Here is a 20,120-nt window from a genome sequence, read left to right as displayed (position 1 = left end):
TATTGCTAATTAAAAATTACACAGCTGGACAATCTAGTAAACTTGGTGGGCCACCTCAATAATTAGTCCTCCCATCCTCAACTCTAAATATGCAGGCACACGTGGCTAAGGTCCATACATAGCCAAAATCTTTCACAACATGTGTCACAAATAACTAAAGTTATTTTTTCCATGTCACCCTTCCCAAGACTTCCCAAGTCTTAACCAAGAATATTCATATGTATTATTAAATATGTTCTTGATGTGAGATTTTTAGATCTTCCAAAATCATCATGAAAAATATTAATCATGCAACTATCAAAAAGTATTTATTTAGCACTTAGAGTATGTGTGCAGGGGGTGGAGGTAATTACTCAACAACTAAGACTTTTTTTCACATAATTACATATCTAAAATTAGCCTTCTTGAACATTAAACACTCTTGTTCAATTCAGTTCAGTCACTCAGTCGTGTCCAACTCTTTACAACCTCATGGACTATAGCACGCCAGGCTTCCCTGTCCATCACCAACTCCCAGAGCTTACTCAAACTCATGTCCATTGAGTCGGTGATGCCATCCAACCATCTCATCCTCTGGCATTCCCTTCTCCTCCCACCTTCAATCTTTCCTAGCATCAGGGTCTTTTCAAATGAGTTAGTTCTTTGCATCAGGTAGCCAAAGTATTGGAGTTTCAACTTCAGCATCAGTTCTTCCAATGAATATTCAGGACCGATTTCCTTTAGGATGGACTGATTGGATCTCCTTGCAGTCCAAGGGACTCTCAAGAGTCTTCTCCAACACCACAGTTCAAAAGCATCAATCTTGTTACGTCATCCAGTTTTCATGGTCAGTGATACCAACTGTCTTTATATAACCTAAGCATTAATAATAGGAAAACCTTTTCCACTGTTAATCATTTTACTGAAATCATACTTCCAGGACACTTGACAGCTAGTATTCATATTTCCTGAGAAGATACACCCTGAGGAAGACATATTAGCCGAAAGAAGATTCAAGCAACAAATCTGGGCTTTGGGAAAATAAAAAACTTCAACATCCTCATATCTACAAACAGAAATCAGCTTCGTTTTCTCACTTTCTGAGATTTGAATATGCTTTGGGGTTGTCATCTGATCCCATATAAATACCAAAAAAAAAAAATTAAGTTGCAAAAATTGGTACCAGGTTACCCTTACTTGCATAATAGATTGCACAATTAAAGTACATATCAAAGATATGAGGGGAAAAAGCAGTAACTATCAAACTGTTCTGGCATTGACTCAGAGAAAGACATAAATTATACATCATGACCAAGCATATATATATATATATAATGAAAGCCAAGTTTCACAAAATAGTATTTATCCTACTTTATGTAATTCTACTTCAGTTTCATCTCTTTAGTTCATTGAATTGATTTCACAACCACTAAGATGGCTGGATGGCATTGCTGACTCGATGGACGTGAATCTCAGTGAACTCCGGGAATTGGTGATGGACAGGGAGGCCTGGCGTGCTGCAATTCATGGGGTCGCAAAGAGTCGGACACGACTGAGCGACTAATCTGATCTGAACACACTGAGATATACTTTTTGAAAAACAGCCATCTAAAGAATGAAAGGGAAAATATTTACTCCTGGGGCAAATGTCTTTGCCCCAAAACAAAGACATTTGGTCTTTGATCTTAAACTAGTACTTATTTAACTTAAGATACGTTACAAAGAAAAAGAAATGCAAGAAGGCAAAGTGGTTGTCTGAGGAGACTTTACAAATAGCTGAGGAAAGAAAAGAAGCAAAAGGCAAAAGATAAAGGGAAAGATATACCCAAATGAATGCAGAGTTCCAGAGAATAGCAAGGCGAAATAAGGAGGCCTTCTTAAGTTAACAATGCAAAGAAATAAGAGGAAACCAATAAAATGGGAAAGACTAGAGATCTCTTCAAGAAAACTGGAGATATCCAGGGAACATTTCATGCAAGAATGGACCAAAGAGAGGACAGAAATGGTAAGGACCTAACAGAAGCAGAAGAGATTAAGAAGAGATGGCAAGAATACACACAGAAGAACTATGCAAAAAAGAAGTCTTAATGACCCAGATAACCATGATGGTGTGGTTACTCATCTATAGCCAGACATCCTGGAGTGTGAAGTCAAGTGGCCTTAAAGAAACATTATAATGAACAAAACTATTGGAGGTGATGGAATTCTAGCTGAGCTATTTAAAATCCTAAAAGATGATGCTGTTAAAGTGATGCACTCAATAGGCCAGCAAATTTGGAAAACTCAGCAGTGGCCACAGGACTGAAAAATGTCAGTTTTCATTCCAATCTCAAAAAAGGGCAGTGCCAAAGAATATCCCAACTACTGTATAATTGCACTCATTTCACATGTTAATAAAGTTATGCTCAAAATCCTTCAAGGTAGGCTTCAGCAAGACGTGAACAATGAACTTCCAGCTGTACAAGCTGGGTTTAGAAAAACCAGAGATCAAATTGCTATCATCTGCTGGATCATGGAGAAGGCAAGAGAATTCCAGAAAAATATCTACATCTGCTTCATTAACTACGGAAAAACCTTTGACTGTGTAATCACAACAAACTGTGGAAAATTCCTAAAGAGATGAGAATACCAGACCACCCTACCTGTCTCCAGAGAAACTTCTATCTAGGTCAAGAAGCAACAGTTAGAACTTTACATGCAACAACCAACTGGTTCAAAACTGGGAAAGAAGTATGTCAAGGCTGCATATTGTCACCCTGCTCATTTAACTTCTATGCAGAGTCCATCATGCAAAATGCTGGGCTGGATGAATCACAAGCTGGAATCAAGATTGCCAGGAGAAATATCAACAACCTCAGATATGCAAATGACACCACTCTAATGGAGGAAGGTGAAGAGGAACTAAAGAGCCTCTTGATGAGGGTGAAAGAGGAGAGTGAAAAGCTGGCTTAAAACTCAATATTCAAAAAATAAGATTGTGGCATCTGTTCCCATCACTTCATGGCAAAATGAAGGGGAAAAAGTGGAAGCATTGACAGATTTTATTTTCTTGGGCTCCAAATCACTGTGGATGGTGACTGCAGCCATGAAATTAAAAGGCAACTGCTGCTTGGAAGGAAAGCTATGACAAACCAAGACAGTGTATTAGAAGGCAAGAGACATCATTTCACTGACAAAGGTCTGTATAGGCAAAGCTATAATTTTTCCAGTAGTCATGTACAGATGTGAGAGCTGGACCATAAAGAAGGCTGAGTGCCCATGATTTGATGCTTTCATATTGTGGTCCTGGAGAAGACTCTTGAGAGTCTCATGGACTGCAAGGAGATCCAACCAGTCAATCCTAAAGGAAATCAACCCTGAATACTCATTGGAAGACTGTTGCTGAAGCTGAAACTCCAATCCATTGGACACCTGACTGCAAAGAGCTGACTCACTGAAAGAGACCCTGATGCTGGTAAAGACTGAAGGCAAAAGGAGAAGGGGGTGGCAGAGGATGAGATGGTTTGATAGCATCACTGACTTAATGGACATGAATATAAGCAAACTCCAGGGCTTCCCTGATGGCTCAGATGGTAAAGAATCTGCCTACAATGTGGGAGACCTGGGTTCTATCCCTGAGTCAGGAAGATCCCCTGGAAGATGGTATGGCAATCCAGTACAGTATTCTTGCCTGGAGAATCCCCATGGACAGAGGAGCCTGACAGGCTACAGTCCATGGGGATGCACAGAGTCAGACACAACTGAAACGAGTAAGTGGCAGGAGATAGTGGAGGAAAGAGGAGCGTTGTGTGCTACAATCCATGGGGTTGCAAAGAGCTGGACACAACTTGGTGACTGAACAACAAAATATTACAAACTGAAAACTACTTAAAAATCTTTTAATTGAATATTTCACACAGTTTATTAAGATCAGATCCTCTAAGCCCTAAACTATGATGTCAGAAGTTTAGTTCCACTCAGAGTTCCTGTTATAAAGAATTTATGAAACGCCTGTGGTGTGTTTTGGATGTACCCAAGAGTTCACCCTGGCTGTTGCTCACTGTTCCAGCCAGTAGACTCCACAACTGCCACCTTAGTACAACCTCTGCCATCATAGGCAGAGCCTGTTATGCTTCCGTGGTAAGCGAAAGAGAATATTCTTTCCCTCTATATCTGTGGAGCAAGGGGAGGAGAGAAGCCCAAGCACCCAGGCACAGAGACAGCTGAGACAGGTCCTCCAAGTTATACCCACAGCCTTTTCCCTTCCCTGGGTACCCATGCTGCCAGGTGGTGGCTGCTTAAGATGGGTTCTAGGACTGAGAACACACTTTACCACAACCATACTCCCTCCCTGCTCTGGGGAAGATTCCTTGCCCCATAATGAAGGTGAATCCCCTTCCAGGAGTTCATCATCCCAGGACTTCCATTGTCTTCAGTTCGTCAGGTACATCTGATATGAGAATCCCAGCTGTAGAGAGGATCCAAGCCTTTTCCCCAGTAAGCCCTCCAGGCCCTCCATGTGAGTCACTGCGTATCTAGATTTAATTCCACATGTCAGGCACAATCTCAGTCTGGATATAGCCCAGTCAGAACATCTTATAAACACAGTACCTACTCAGTGTTCTAACTTTGAGAATCTTAAGTGTGTTATTTAGGGAGCTGATTCCAGTAAAGTCACTTCAAGACTTTCACTTGTCATCCAGCCACATCTTTTAGTCTAAGCTTGTCTCTTTCCTGCTATCATGCTTCCAGGAATATAAATAATATTCTAAGATGACTGTTAATCAGGAAGCATAGTTATCTACACTTATTTAGCACCCAAATATATTCATTCAGAGCAGAAATTGCAGTTAGAGTCAAACCCTTTTAAGGTTCTTGTTCTGGTTTTCCTGCAGAGAACAGCCTCCGAATCCAAAGGAATGGGGGTGGGATGGAGGGGTGGGGGAGAATTTCTAAAAATGGTTCAGCTTGCCTCTCATATTTCTTCCTTAAGTATTGTATCTGGAAGCTAAGAAGCAAAATTTGTGGATTACATATTTTAATCTTAAGGTGAGACATTTTTAATTCACCCTCTAGAACAATAACCACCACCCCCTCCCATTTTGGGGACTTTAGTGGTTTTTAGTTCATCCTAAGGCTGAAACTCCAGTACTTTGGCCACCTCATGCGAAGAGTTGACTCATTGGAAAAGACTCTGATGCTGGGAGGGATTGGGGGCAGGAGGAGAAGGGGACGACAGAGGATGAGATGGCTGGATGGCATCACTGACTCGATGGACGTGAGTCTGAGTGAACTCTGGGAGTTGGTGATGGACAGGGAGGCCTGGTGTGCTGCGATTCATGGGGTCGAAAAGAATCGGACACGACTGAGTGACTGATCTGATCTGATCTGATCTGAAGGGTTATAATAAAACTTCCCCTAAGAACTTGGAAATAGGTTGGTAAGAGTAGTCTCTGATTAATAAACTTTCAGATCAACACAATGACCAGAAGAGAAGTTTAGTTACCTTTAAAGAAAAAGAATTGTTCAGGCCCTCTAGTTTATTGACTGAAATCCTTACCAAAGGAGGAGTCAAACTGAAAGTGGGTTGGGAGGAAGACCAATACAGCTACCTATAGAAAGAATAGACTCTCCCAGGCAGACTCCCCAGACAAGATCTCCAAGATTCCTGAATTACTCACAGACTCTCCCCCATGGGAGAGTACTGTCCCAAACGCATTTGGGCCTGAGTCATCCAAGGCCATTGTCTTAATTCAATCCTCACCAAGCAGGCTTCCTGCTTGTTAATTCCAGAGCAAGCCTGCCTACAGGGAGAGAAGGCACTGACCATACAGATTTGGACTTATTGTACAGGAGACAATTGCATCAGAGAAGGCAATGGCACCCCACTCCAGTACTCTTGCCTGGAAAATCCCATGGATGGAGGAGCCTGGTAGGCTGCAGTCCATGGGGTCATGAAGAGTCAGACACGATTGAGCGACTTCCCTTTCATTTTTCACTTTTATGCACTGGAGAAGGAAATGGCAACAGACTCCAGTATTCTTGCCTGGAGAATCCCAGGGATGAGGGAGCCTGGTGGGCTGCCATCTCTGGTGTCGCACAGAGTCGGACATGACCGAAGTGACTTAGCAGTAGTAGTACAGGAGACAGGGATCAAGACCATCCCCATGGAAAAGAAATGCAAAAAAGCAAAATGGCTGTCTGGGGAGGCCTTACAAATAGCTGTGAAAAGAAGAGAAGCGAAAAGCGAAGGAGAAAAGGAAAGATATAAGCATCTGAATGCAGAGTTCCAAAGAATAGCAAGAAGAGATAAGAAAGCCTTCTTCAGCGATCAATGCAAAGAAATAGAGGAAAACAACAGAATGGGAAAGACCAGGCAATGGCACCCCACTCCAGTACTCTTGCCTGGAAAATCCCATGGATGGAGGAGCCTGGTAGGCTGCAGTCCATGGAGTCGCTAGGAGTTGGATACGACTGAGCGACTTCCCTTTCACTTTTCACTTTCATGCATTGGAGAAGGAAATGGCAACCCACTCCAGTGTTCTTGCCTGGAGAATCCCAGGGACGGGGGAGCCTGGTGCGCTGCCATCTAAGGGGACACACAGAGTCGGACACGACTGAAGAGACTTAGCAGCAGCAGCAGCAGAGATCTCTTCAAGAAAATTAGAAATACCAAAGGAACATTTCATGCAAAGATGGGCTCGATAAAGGACAGAAATGGTATGGACCTAACAGAAGCAGAAGATATTAAGAAGAGGTGGCAAGAATACACAGAAGAACTGTACAAAAAAGATCTTCATGACCCAGATAATCATGATGGTGTGATCACTCACCTAGAGCCAGACATCCTGGAATGTGAAGTCAAGTGGGTCTTAGAAAGCATCACTACGAACAAAGCTAGTGGAGGTGATAGCATTCCAGTTGAGCTATTTCAAATCCTGAAAGATGATGCTGTGAAAGTGCTGCACTCAATGTGCCAGCAAATTTGGAAAACTCAGCAGTGGCCACAGGACTGGAAAAGGTCAGTTTTCATTCCAATCCCAAAGAAAGGCAATGCCAAAGAATGCTCAACTACTGCACAATTGCACTCATCTCACACACTAGTAAAGTAATGCTTAAAATTCTCCAAGTCAGGCTTCAGCAATACGTGAACCATGAACTTCCAGATGTTCAAGCTGGTTTTAGAAAAGGCAGAGGAACCAGAGATCAAATTGCCAACATCCGATGGATCATTGAAAAAGCAAGAGAGTTCCAGAAAAACATCTATTTCTGCTTTATTGACTATGCCAAAGCCTTTGACTGTGTGGATCACAATAAACTGTGGGAAATTCTGAAAGAGATGGGAATATCAGACCACCTGACCTGCCTCTTGAGAAATCTGTATGCAGGTCAGGAGGCAACAGTTAGACTGGACATGGAACAACAGACTGGTTCCAAATAGGAAAAGGAGTACATCAAGGCTGTATATTGTCACCCTGCTTATTTAACTTATATGCAGAGTACACCATGAGAAATGCTGGACTAGAAGAAACAAGCTGGAATCAAGATTGCCGGGAGAAATATCAATAACCTCAGATATGCAGATGACACCACCCTTATGGCAGAAAGTGAAGAGGAACTAAAAAGGCTCTTGATGAAAGTGAAAGTGGAGAGTGAAAACGTTGGCTTAAAGCTCAACATTCAAAAAACAAAGATCATGGCATCCGGTCCCATCACTTCATGGGAAATAGTGGAAACAGTATCAGACTTTATTTTTTGGGCTCCAAAATCACTGCAGATGGTGACTGCAGCCATGAAATTTGCAGCCATGAAATTAAAAGATGCTTACTCCTTGGAAGGAAAGTTATGACCAACCTAGATAGCATACTCAAAAGCAGAGACATTGCTTTGCCAACAAAGGTCCATCTAATGAAGGCTATGGTTTTTCCTGTGGTCATGTATGGATGTGAGAGTTGGACTGTGAAGAAGACTGACCGCTGAAGAATTGATGCATTTAAACTGTGGTGTTGGAGAAGGCTCTTGAGAGTCCCTTGGACTGCAAGGAGATCCAACCAGTCCATTCTGAAGGAGATCAGCCCTGGGATTTCTTTGGAAGGAATGATGCTAAAGCTGAAGCTCCAGTACTTTGGCCACCTCATGCAAAGAGTTGACTCATTGGAAAAGACTCTGATGATGGGAGTGATTGGGGGCAGGAGGAGAAGGGGACAACAGAGGATGAGATGGCTGGATGGCATCACTGACTCGATGGACGTGAGTCTGAGTGAACTCTGGGAGTTGGTGATGGACAGGGAGGCCTGGCGTGCTGTGATTCATGGGGTCGCAAAGAGTCTGACACGACTGAGCGACTCAACTGAAATGAAGTGATCCAACCACATATACGAACCGAGCTACCCAAAGATGCCCAGCCCTTGCCCTAGGCAACTGGGATACAGTGGAGAATTATACATTTGAGGTCCCTGGAACTAATACAAATAAATAAATAAGGAAATTAAAGCTAATGATAAGAACTATTACCAAAAATAAGCTGAATAGTGGACTAGATAATTGCTGGGGGAGGAGATGAGTGTTTTAAGAATAGGGATCAGGAATAGCTTCTTTGAGAAAGTGACATTTAATATAAAATCAGAGGGTGAACCCCACTCTGAACATTTTCCAAAAGCATGTCCCAGCTAATGTAAGTTATATATCAACAGGATGGTAGAGAAGACCATGACGACAAGATTTAGAACAATCAGTGTGAAAGGGAGTTTGAGGTGTGTAGACAAGTTAGGTGAGGGTAACTCCTTTTTCTGTGCTTGCCTTTCACCAACCATAGCAGGGGTCCCAGCTCACTCCCAAACCCTGCTCAACCCTCTCCCAGGTTTGTGCCTCCAGATATCAGAACTGGACCATGCCTCTGGCTCACTGTTTGATGAGGATCCAGAATCTACCAGATCAAGCTAGAGGATGAGCATTTCTAGGCAGAGGACACAGGAAAAGCTATGAGGCAAGAACCAGCCTAACATTTCTTTGGAACTTTCAATCTGCTTGGAGCTTTATAAACAAGGGGAAAGTAACAGGAGACACAGATAGAGAAGCAGGCAAAGATAGAGCCACAGGAAGAGAGCTGGATTTTATTACAAGCCAACAGGGAGCAAGGAGTCACATGACCGATTTACATGTTCACAAGATCTCATGGCTGCTATGCAGAGAATAAACTGCAACACAGTAGAAGAGGCTCTAAAAGTAGCCCAGGCAAGCAGCAACATGACTTGACCCAGCTGGCAGCAGTAGTATAGGGAGAAGTGAATGGATCTAGGGCATATTTTGAAGATGGATCCCTAGAACTTTTAACAGACATATATGTGGGGTGTGGAGTCATGTTTTGGCTTGGCAAAAAAAGGGGTGCCTTTTACTGAAATTGGGAAGACAGCACTGGGGAGGCATTCAGGGCTTTTCAATGAGCATATCGGTTTGAGATGCTCACTAGAGACATAAGATGTCTGTTAGGAAGTTGGGGCTCCTAGAAAATGTTGTGATGGATATACATAAATTGAGAAATTATCTGTGCCTAGATGGCTGGACCATAAAGAAGACTGAGCACTGAAGAATTGATGCTTTGGAATTGTGGTGATGGAGAAGACTCTTGAGAGCCCCTTGGGCTGCAAGGAGATCAAATCAGTCAATCCTAAAGGAAATCGACCCTGAATATTCATAGGAAGGACTGATGCTGAAGCTCCAACACTTTGGCCACCTGATGTGAAGAGACAACTCATTGGAAAAGACCCTGTTGCTGGGAAAGATTAAAAACAAAACAAAAGAGGGTGGCAGAGGATGAGATGGTTAGATAGTATCACTGACTCAAAGGACATGAATTTGAGCAAACTCTGGGAGGACAGAGGAGGCTGGCATGCTGCAGTCCGTGGGGTGCAAAGAGTCAGACATGACTTAGCAACTGAACAACAACAAGACGGTCCTTAAAGCCACGGTATTCCCATCCTTGTGATTTTTTTTTCACTGTATAATAAATAAACTGAATAATTCACCAAGGCATAAAGACAAATTGGGATGCCCCACAGCAGATGGCTGGCTTTGCCCCCGGGCTGGGCCTGCCTGTCTGGTTTGCGTGCACCTAACTTAAGAGCTCGTAGAAGGCGATGCCACCCCACTCCAGTACTCTTGCCTGGAAAATCCCATGGACGGAGGAGCCTGGAAGGCTGCAGTCCATGGGGTCGCAAAGAGTCGGACACGACTGAGCAACTTCACTTTCACTTTTCACTTTCATGTATTGGAGAAGGAAATGGCAACCCACTCCAGTGTTCTTGCCTGGAGAATCCCAGGGACGGGGGAGCCTGGTGGGCTGCTGTCTATGGGGTCGCACAGAGTTGGACACGACTGAAGCGACTTAGCAGCAGCAGCAGCAGCACCAACTTAAGAGCTGCTTCTACAAGATGTCTTGCTGTGATTCCACATATAAAATTCTGTGACCCAGAGCCCTTTTTTCTTGGGGATCCAGTGTGGAAATCTGAAGAATGACATGTATTTAAAATATTTTTAAATGCATCTAAATGCTTATTTGGTTGATTAAAAAAAGTATTACACAGAGGGGAAACTTAAATAAGTAGGAGACCAAAACTAAACTCTTGTGTCGATAGGGCCATAGCTCACTCATCAGAGCTCTTTGACTTTGGGTTCAAGGCAGAAGGGCTCTATTATTAGACTTATTATTAGAAAATTCTGTTAGTATAATATTCAGAGACTGTTGGTTAAGTCACCCGATAAACTAAGCATCAAAGAAAGTAATAATAGAACTCCTAGAATTAAGTTAACATAAGACAATTTCACTTTACCCCTTAAAATGTTATTAACTACTCTGTGACCACTGTGTTGACTTCCTGCTCAAGGGCTCCATTCTCAGCAGGGCAGACAGACCACACAGTGGGACAGAGCTAGATGGAGGCAGGAAGAGTGAGTGAGAAGGTAATAGGCAGTTCCATTGAGAAAAAGTAAACTGCCCTACAGGGGATTTCTCAACAGTGAACAAAATCCTGGTTGACATACAAAACTTCATGTTCCATATGGAATGACAATTTAAGTTTTTACCTACGCACTATTGATACAATTAAATGTTGTTAGTTGACACATTGTTTTTAGATGCCCTTAGCATTTTTAGTCAGAGAAGGCGATGCCACCCCACTCCAGTACTCTTGCCTGGAAAATCCCATGGACAGAGGAGCCTGGTAGGCTTCAGTCCATGCGGTCGCGAAGTCAGACACGACTGAGTGACTTCCCTTTCACTTTTCACTTTCATGCATTGGAGAAGGAAATGGCAACCCACTCCAGTGTTCTTGCCTGGAGAATCCCAGGGACGGGAGAGCCTGGTGGGCTTCCGTCTATGGGGTCGCACAGAGTCGGACACGACTGAAGTGACTTAGCAGCAGCAGCAGCATTTTTAGTGGAGTCTTCTAAGGAGATTTCCATCCCCCCATTCTCATTTATCATTTACCACATTTTCTGTGTAAATCTGAAAGATTCTGTGCTTAATTGGGCTTCCCTGGGGGGCTGCTGTCTATGGGGTCACACAGAGACGGACATGACTGACACAATTTAGCAGCAGCAGCAGGCGGCTCAAACAGCAAAGAATCCTCCTGCAATGTGGGAGCCCTGGGTTCGATACCTGGGTTGGGAAGATCTCATTTTAGAGAGCAACAGTTAACTTTCCTTGCAAACTCAATCCTGCATTTCCTCATGGGAGTCACAGAAGAAGTGCAACATTAGCAGGAACAGAGGAGAGTAGGATTGCTGAGGAGCCCCCGATTTCCTTCTATCTCCAATCTGGAGGAGCTAGAGGGCTGGTGGTGGTGGTGGTTTAGGCACTAAGTTGTGTTCGACTCTTGCAACTCCATGGACTGTAGCCTGCCAGGCTCTTCTGTCCTTGGGATTCTCTAGGCAAGAATACGGGAGTGGGTTGCCATTTCCTTCTCTAGCTAGAGGGCTGCTCCTCTGATTAAAGGGACTGTGCAGCAGGACACACCACACTCTGCTGCCACAGGGGGAAGACCAGCCAGCTGGCACTCCAGTAAAGCTTGTTCCCAGCTGTCTCTGATACCCTTTTGGTGCTTTCTCCTTCCTAAGAACCTATAGAAAGAAGATCACCCCACCTGCTCAGCCTGGGAGAGGCCAAGACACCTTGGCATTCTGGCCTTTTTGTTTTTTCTCTCTAAAACCCCTCCCCTTCCCTTTCTTGAAAACTCTCTCTTTTGGAGTAGCTGGGTCCCAGATTTGCTGAGCCAGTCTGAGGAGGCTGAGCTAGATCAGCTCCAGGATTTGGGGCACCTGTGCTCCCTCAACTGTCCTTTCCCCTCACGATGATGGCTGCATCTGATAAGTCACTTAAGCATTAAGATCCAAGAATCTGTTTGGTCTTTGGTTGTAGATCATTTGATATGAACCAGTTCAGGCAGAGGAATTCTCCTTAGGATCTCACCTAACTGACTAGAAAATTACATTGGGGTTTGGGGCCAATGCCCTGCTGCTGCTGCTACTGCTGCTAAGTCGCTTCAGTCGTGTCTGACTCTGTGTGACCCCATGGACTGCAGCCTACCAGGCTTCTCCGTCCATGGGATTCTCCAGGCAAGAACACTGGAGTGGGTTGCCATTTCCTTCTCCAATGCATGAAAATGAAAAGTGAAAGGGAAGTCGCTCAGTCGTGTCCGACTCTTTTCGACTCCATGGACTGCAGCCTACCAGTCTCCTCCATCCATGGGATTTTCCGGGCCAATGCCCTAATTGGTTATAAATCTGCCTTGCTTTTTTGCCCACCATTGACCTGAGCGTGTATTTCCCTTGGGAACCTGGAAGAGAGAAGAGGCCGTCAGAGGGCAAGATTCCCTGTATCTTGAGATCCCCAGGCCAAAATCTCTATTAATAGCACTCTTTACTAGCATCTCCATTTCATTATTATCAACAGTCAGGCTTCTGAAGGGCTCAAGAAGTTACACACATTCTTTTAATGTTTGAACTTTAGATGAGTTGTTATAAAAGCACCTTTGTTCTGCATGATGCATTGTACCTGGATGAAAGAACTCATTCTAAAAGGAAAACACTGCCCTCCCCCACCATGCCAGAATCCATGGTTTGCCACAAAGGCAGCATGGACTTCAACAGGAGGTAGTAATCACATACATATACAATCGGCTCAGTTTGACTTTTTTTTTTTTTTTAATCTATGAGAGTCTTTAGTAAACCTTTTGTAATATTTTTATTCTTTACTACTGATTTCTATGGCATCGCACAAAAATGCCCCCCTGCTTTCCTCATTTCTCTGCATTATCCCCTGAGGTCAGTTTTATTTTAGGTGCTCAGTTCACAAAGCAAAACCAGGAAAGAAATCTGCCCATGTTTAGCTACAAAAATAATAGTTTCAAACCTGTTGTTCTGATTTCCTTCTTGGATGCTTTCTCATCGAGAATTACAGAACTCAGGCTCTAGTTACCGCAGCCACCTTCAGACTTCTGTCTGGAATGGACCTGAGCCCAGAGACCGTCCTTACCTTTAGTTGAACTAGATGCACATCCACATGCTTGCTGTCTGAGTCCTGCTGGACTGAATAGGTTAGGTCTCGGACCCTCTCCGAGGTCATCCGGAGCCAGGTCTCAATCTCAGGTAAGTGGAGGACAATCTTCCAGTCGGCTCCTGTATGCAATGGGGGAGGCTTTTCGTACTGCTGGTCGGGATCCATGCCTCTCATCACCTCTTCTCCTCCACCCTGCTCCACAGTAGGCGTCAAGTTGATGGCCATGGGTGAAGCATCAGTGGCCATGGGATCCAGGTCCTGTGACCTCAGAGGGGAAAGTGTCACGCTCATGGTTAACATGGAGAAGTCTAAACCTTACTTCTTTCCAAAACAGCTGAAAGGCAAGAGGAAAGAAGAGAGCAAAAGTCAGACAAGATTGCCAAATAAAGGAATGATACTTCACAGAAGAAACAAGATTTCTAAATTAAGCCAGCTTTCTAAATTAAGAAACCACAGCTCATAACAAAAACAGAAAGAGGTGCTTTGAGTTTCTACCAACTAGACCCAAGATTCAGCATAAAACAGGAACACAAAACTGATGGTATTGCCTACCCCAACATCCATTCTTTTCTTACTCCTTAATAATAAAATCCTAATTTTCAGTTGTGTATACATTTGCCAAGAATTTAAAACTACATTCCCTGCCTCCATCGGAGCTTGCTGTGGTCATGTGGCTAAGTTCTGACCAATGAAATGCATGGTTTCTTTTAAGATAAAGTTGATTAGTTTACTAATGATCTAACTATGTCATTTATCTTTTTTCTGTAACCAATTTGACATAAAATAACAGCTCAGGATCTTATACTTTAAACATTTTTAATAGACATTATTTTTAGTTTCAGGAAAAACTTCTACTCGGGGCAATGGGTTCCTTGTCCTTTTCTAAGTCTTTTTCTAGTTCTATGCATTCAAGTCAGTTTATAACCTCATTTCCCCATAGATGAAAGGCAGCTGATCAAAATATGAAATGTGATTATAATAAAGTAGCTATATTTCTTTATATGCTTAAGATTAACTTAATAACAAAAACAAAATTATTTTACCTATAAACATGGAGAGGGAATAAACAAAAAAGTTCCCAGTTTGACTTGGAATATGTAACATTCCATATAGGAATGAGCACAGGGAATAAAAGGACTTATTGAAATGACAAAAGCCTTAAGAATAAGTTATTCTTATGACATATTATTTCAGAAGCTTTCTAAAGCATACTCCCTCTCCCAATTTCTTGATTTTTAAAATTACATGATAAGGAGGTTTGCAGATGAATTTTTGAAAACAAAGTTATTTGCAAAGAGCAAAATATTATGTTATAAGGTAAGTTTATCACATTGGTACCTGCCTCAGAGAATCGTTTTAGGCTTCAACAGCTTTCCTACACCTGATTGCAAGAGGGAGAAATCCACACCCCATATTTTTAACCACTCTCACATGCAGCCTTTAAAATAACAATAATACTAGACTTGACTGTTTTTAAAAAACTAACAGAATCCTGCTCAAATTCTTCCAGAAAATTGCAGAAGAAAAGGTCTCCATCACCCTGATACCAAAACCAGACAAAGATGCCACAAATAAAGAAAACAATAGGCCAGTATCACTAATGAACATAGATGCAAAACTCTTCAACAAAATTCTAGCAAACAGAATCCAGCAACACATTAAAAGGATCATATATAGTGATCAAGTGGGCTTTATCCCAGGGGTGCAAGGATTCTTCAATATACAGAAATCAATCAACGTGACACACCATCTTAACAAATTGAAAGATAAAAACATATAATCACCTCAATACATGCAGAGAAAGCTTTTGACAAAATTCAATACCCATTTATGATTAAAAAAACCCCAAAACTCCCCAGAAAGTAGGCACAGAAGAAACTACCTCAACATAGTAAAGGCCGTATGTGACAAACCCACAGCAAACATTATTCTCAATGCCAAAAACTTAAAGCATTTCCTCTAAGATCAGGAACAAGACAAGGGTACCCACTCTCACTACTATTACTCAACATAGTTTTGGAAGTCCTAGCCACAGCCATCAGAGAAGAAAAAGAAATAAAAGGAATGCAGATTTATAAAAGACAAAGTAAAACTCTCACTGTTTACAGATGACATAATACTATACGTAAAAAGCCTTTAAAAATGCCACTAGAAAATTACTAGAGCTAATCACTTAATATAATTAAGTCATAGGATATAAAAGTAATACACAAAATCCCTTGTATTCATATACACTAACAATGAAAAATCAGAGAGAAATTAAGGAAAAATCAATTAGAAGATATCAAAATTTCACTGAGAGGGATAAAACTCCAGAAGAGTGAGCTTTTTTATGTTCAGTCACTCAGTTGTGTCTGACTCTTTGCAACTCCTTAAACTGTAGCCTACCTGGCTCTTCTGTCCATGTGATTTTCCAGGCAAGAATACTGGAGTGGAAATACTGGAGCTGAGAAGGAAGTGCCATTCCTTTCTCCAGGGGATCTTCCCAACCCAAGGATCCAATCCAGGTCTCCTGTATTGCAGGCAGATTCTTTACCATCTGAGCTACCAGGTAATGTGTATTATTTACACCAGATACGTCAGTAAGACTTTCCAGAGGAATAAATATGGAAGATTCTTCCTTCTGGAAGTTTGCATATTAAGACTGATAACACAGATGTAGTTATATATGTAACGGACAAATAGAATAGATTAAAACAAATAAAAACATTAAAGAAAAATGTATTAACACCTTATGTGCATCACACACAAGTAACGGGCAAAGAAACCTTATAATCAAGCTGCAAAAGCAAAATTTTCCTGTATCTACCCTGTGACTCAGATGTTAAAGAATCTGCCTGCAATGCAGGAGACCCAGATTCGATCCCTGGGTCAGGAAGATCCCCAGGAGAAGGAAATGGCTACTCACTCCAGTATTCCTGCCTGGAGAATTTCATGAACAGTAAAGCCTGGCAGGCTACTGTCCATGGGGTTGCAAAGAGTCGGACATACTTGAGCCACTAACACTTTTCAAAAAATTTCAACCTGCATGGGATGTTTCTATATTTAATTGATCAAACTGTAAAGAGAATTCCCATAACCCAGTAAAGCAAAGCAATACTTTACTTGAAGTATATTTCAACTTCTGTCTATTTGCTTTCCCTCACATACCAGCTTTGCCCCTGGGGAAGGAATACTGTATGTGTCGTAACAGCAGAGCAAGCCCAGGAAGTGGCATAAAATTGATTAATTACCCATTTTCATGGGAACTAATTACAATAAACATTTAATTTTCAATTCCAATAGTTCACACTAAATGTACCACCCATGGATAACCACCCTCTATTTCTGATTTTCACAAAATTACATCTGATTTCCAAGATAAATTAGTACTTAAAGGAAAACTGCCTCATATTGTAGAGATCTACAATAACAATCTTCATGTGCATTTTTCCTGCCCTTATCTCAACTACTCAAGCTTGCTTTGCCATCAAATTAATTACTCTATTTGAATGCAAACAAATAGTAGGAAATTCAGCACAACTCTATACATCCTTTCAAATTCTAAGTTTTGTATTTTTGTTTTACAGGGGTTCATGCAATAAGATTCCTTTCCAGTCACAGATAAATTTGAGGGGGCGTGGGGGGAAGTCAATAGACCACAACTTCTGAAGATGCAAATGAAGCACTGATTCAAGTATATACGGATACCTACGCAGTTATAACTCTGGCTCTAAAGCTGTACGAGAGGAGTGATCAACCAGTTTTTTGGAACCCAATGACCTCCTGTTACCCTCCCCCATCAAATGCTTATCTGTGGTCACCTTTCCAGCATTAGAGATAATACCACCTTTATCCCAGCTGCTGTTAAAAATAACATAGATCAAATCCTTTCCTTTCCACAAATCCATAGAAGATTCAACATTTAAAATGCAAAAGGCAAAAGCAGTAAGGATTTTAAAACTTTAAAAAAAATTTTTTGTGGGAAGGTTTTTCTCACCACACTCTATTTCTCATCCTACAGAAACTGAAGAAACATGCCATGGATTGCTCACTAACAAGGACTGCTGCTGCTCAGGACCTCCCTGACAGTCCACAAGTTTTCAGTCGAAACCTGACGTTAGCAGAATATATTCAACGTGAATAAGACATTTAAATAAGGAGTGTGTTCTTTGACCAAAGTAGGAAGCAAAAAATGCAGCTACACACGCATCAAAACTGCCCACGTCTTTCTCCTATCCCTTGTGATTTCTTCTGTTAAATAAAAGAACAGAAAAGCCAGAAATCTGCTGCTGTACTCACTGTAAATGCTTTTGTCCCTAAAGGTCCTTCAGGATTAAGTGCCTGGCTCCTCCTCCTCTCCCCACTCGGGTTCTCTTCTTATAGCCAAACAAGATAAAGGCCCCTATCAGGGCTGCTTCATGCCAGCAGGACACTGGCGAGCCTGTAGAGGACCAGCTTCAAGCACTCTTAGTGCCCTAAATCTCCAGCAGAGAGAGGGCTACTGCACTGTCCCTATTTGGAAGCTAATGTATAAGCTCCAGTCCTGTGCAGTCATAGGCTGGCCTTTTGCGAACAAGCAGTGATAAGGGTGCTGAGAAAAAGGAGGTAGTTGCCAAAACAAGGATCACTATGCAAAAGAGTATTTGGGTGGACAGACCACACCCAGGCATGGTCCAGAAGAATCAAGACCATATGCCCCCAAATCAAGCAGTTTAAAGCAGGATAAATTTTTAAATGTACAAATAAATTAATAGTACTATAGCAACATAACCAGTTGACAAAGTCAATTTGAGCTAAATGCATTCATTCAGGCCCTCTCTCTTTTCTTAGGAAGAAACTGCTCTTCCCCAAACAAGAGCATCTTCATGCGTATAGTTTGAAAGGTGGTCTTATCATCATGTAAATCAACCCCAAACCTAAATACTCACTGTCAATCTTCCTGTACGCTGCTTACTCCCCCCAAAAACAAGTGAGAGACTAAAGCATAAGTCTAGCCAAATTAACAAATCTGCTCACTACAAAGGACATGCTACAAAGCTGAGGTAGAGAAAATTAAGTTAGGCATCACTAAGTGTCCTTTTTTCTTTTGCTTCATTTTTTTGCTTTCGTATTCTCATAATTACCCTTCACAGAACCTATTCATAGAGACACTGAATTTTGAAAGAGGAAAAAAAGTTCCACTGGAATGCTTTGGTTTTTGTCTATGGCTAGCTCTCATGCTTTGACTGCATTAAGGAAAAATAAATGAACTCAAGAGGTGCACCCTATATCCGCTTCCAGGACTCTGGAATTGGGCTCTGCAAAGAAAACACAAAACAAGCTTAATAAATGGTTTAATTAAATGTCTCGGCCTACCCAGATGAATGAGGCTCTAATTCATCAGCTAGTTTTAAATCTTGCTGCCTGTCTACCTCCCCAGCCTCTTGTGAGGTCAAGGATCGGGAAACTTTAAGTGGCTTTAGGTTCTTTAAGAGGAGAGCCAAAGAATTCCTACAGAATATTGTTAAATTTGTACTTAGGGGGAAAAAGAGTGCCTTTTGTAAGATGTTCCTCAGGAAGTTTCCGTCATTACCCACTCCTCCTTTATCTTGGCCCTCCGCTCCCAGCCCCAAGCCCTCCAGCACTCATCTGGGTAACGCTGTTTAGTGAGATCAGTGTGATAACCTCAGATTAGGCTCACTTTCTAATCCTCCTACGTAACAGAGCAGCCTAAAAATGGATATCAGTGAGAAGAAACTCAAGCTTCAAGTACACAGGCTTAAGGAGTAGGGAGCGGGATGAATACAGCCTGTAAATAGTGGGGCCCAGACAGATTTCTATAATTTAAAAGACCTTCTTGATGTTATCACTGATGTTCTCCCCCATCCTTTTACCTTTGATATATCCTTTGTGTATGGCTGTCCCCTCAAGCAAATGGCTGATTACTTCCTACTAATCACACAGACCATGAGCCCTCTCCTGAGTCACTTCTCAATCACTGCTAACTCCCTCACCCAGAGCATGGGGTCTTATGTCAGCCATAATACACTTCATCAATCATCTTCCTTGCTTAACCCTTCCTCCCGCCCTGCCCCCACCCACTTCCTATTATTAGATTCTCTTCCTGTGGCATAGACACCCAGACTGACTCAGTTAGTCATCACACCTCCCGTGAATTCCTTCCATCACTGCAGCGGTCAGTTCCTGTCACTCAGAGATTTGGTTGGCTACTTCACTCCACTTGGGGTGGGGTAAGGAGCACTAACACTCATCAGCTGCGAATAGTGCCCACAGTCATGAATTTGTGGATCTGAACTCAGGGATGCTAATGAGTATTCATATTTCTTACCCCCACCCCAGGTGCTAATAATCACCTTTAAGCATTAGGCAGCCATCTTTCTGTTTTTCAAGAAATTGTCCTGGGAAGAACTGGATTTGTAAAACTAATACATAATTGATATAGTCATTACTTTTGTCAATGCTGTTAATACCAAGAAAATGAAACAAGATTTATATCAAACCAACTGACATTACTGAGAATCAACTATATATAAAGCACTACGTGTGTATATAACTCATCAGATTTACTTTCAAGGAAATTATAATTAATGGAGACAATTTCCCTCCCTCCAGTCTCCCCTTAGAC

At 42.1% G+C, this 20,120-nt stretch overlaps 1 protein-coding gene across 2 annotated transcripts in view; it reads right to left on the bottom strand.

Moving 5' to 3' along the window:
- AKAP6 (A-kinase anchoring protein 6) overlaps positions 1-20,120 on the bottom strand; it is a 501,487-nt gene that overhangs the window by 374,886 nt on the left and 106,481 nt on the right. For both annotated transcript variants that reach the window (XM_027521919.1, XM_027521920.1), the window contains exon 2: positions 13,490-13,847. In XM_027521919.1, coding sequence (XP_027377720.1) covers positions 13,490-13,813 — 324 coding nt within the window. In that variant the 5' untranslated portion in view covers positions 13,814-13,847. The remainder of the gene's footprint in view (positions 1-13,489; positions 13,848-20,120) is intronic.

This window comes from Bos indicus x Bos taurus, chromosome 21 (genome assembly GCF_003369695.1).
Source record: "Bos indicus x Bos taurus breed Angus x Brahman F1 hybrid chromosome 21, Bos_hybrid_MaternalHap_v2.0, whole genome shotgun sequence".
In the NCBI taxonomy this organism is placed as follows: domain Eukaryota; kingdom Metazoa; phylum Chordata; class Mammalia; order Artiodactyla; family Bovidae; genus Bos; species Bos indicus x Bos taurus.
This window is presented reverse-complemented; position numbering and strand designations above follow the sequence as displayed.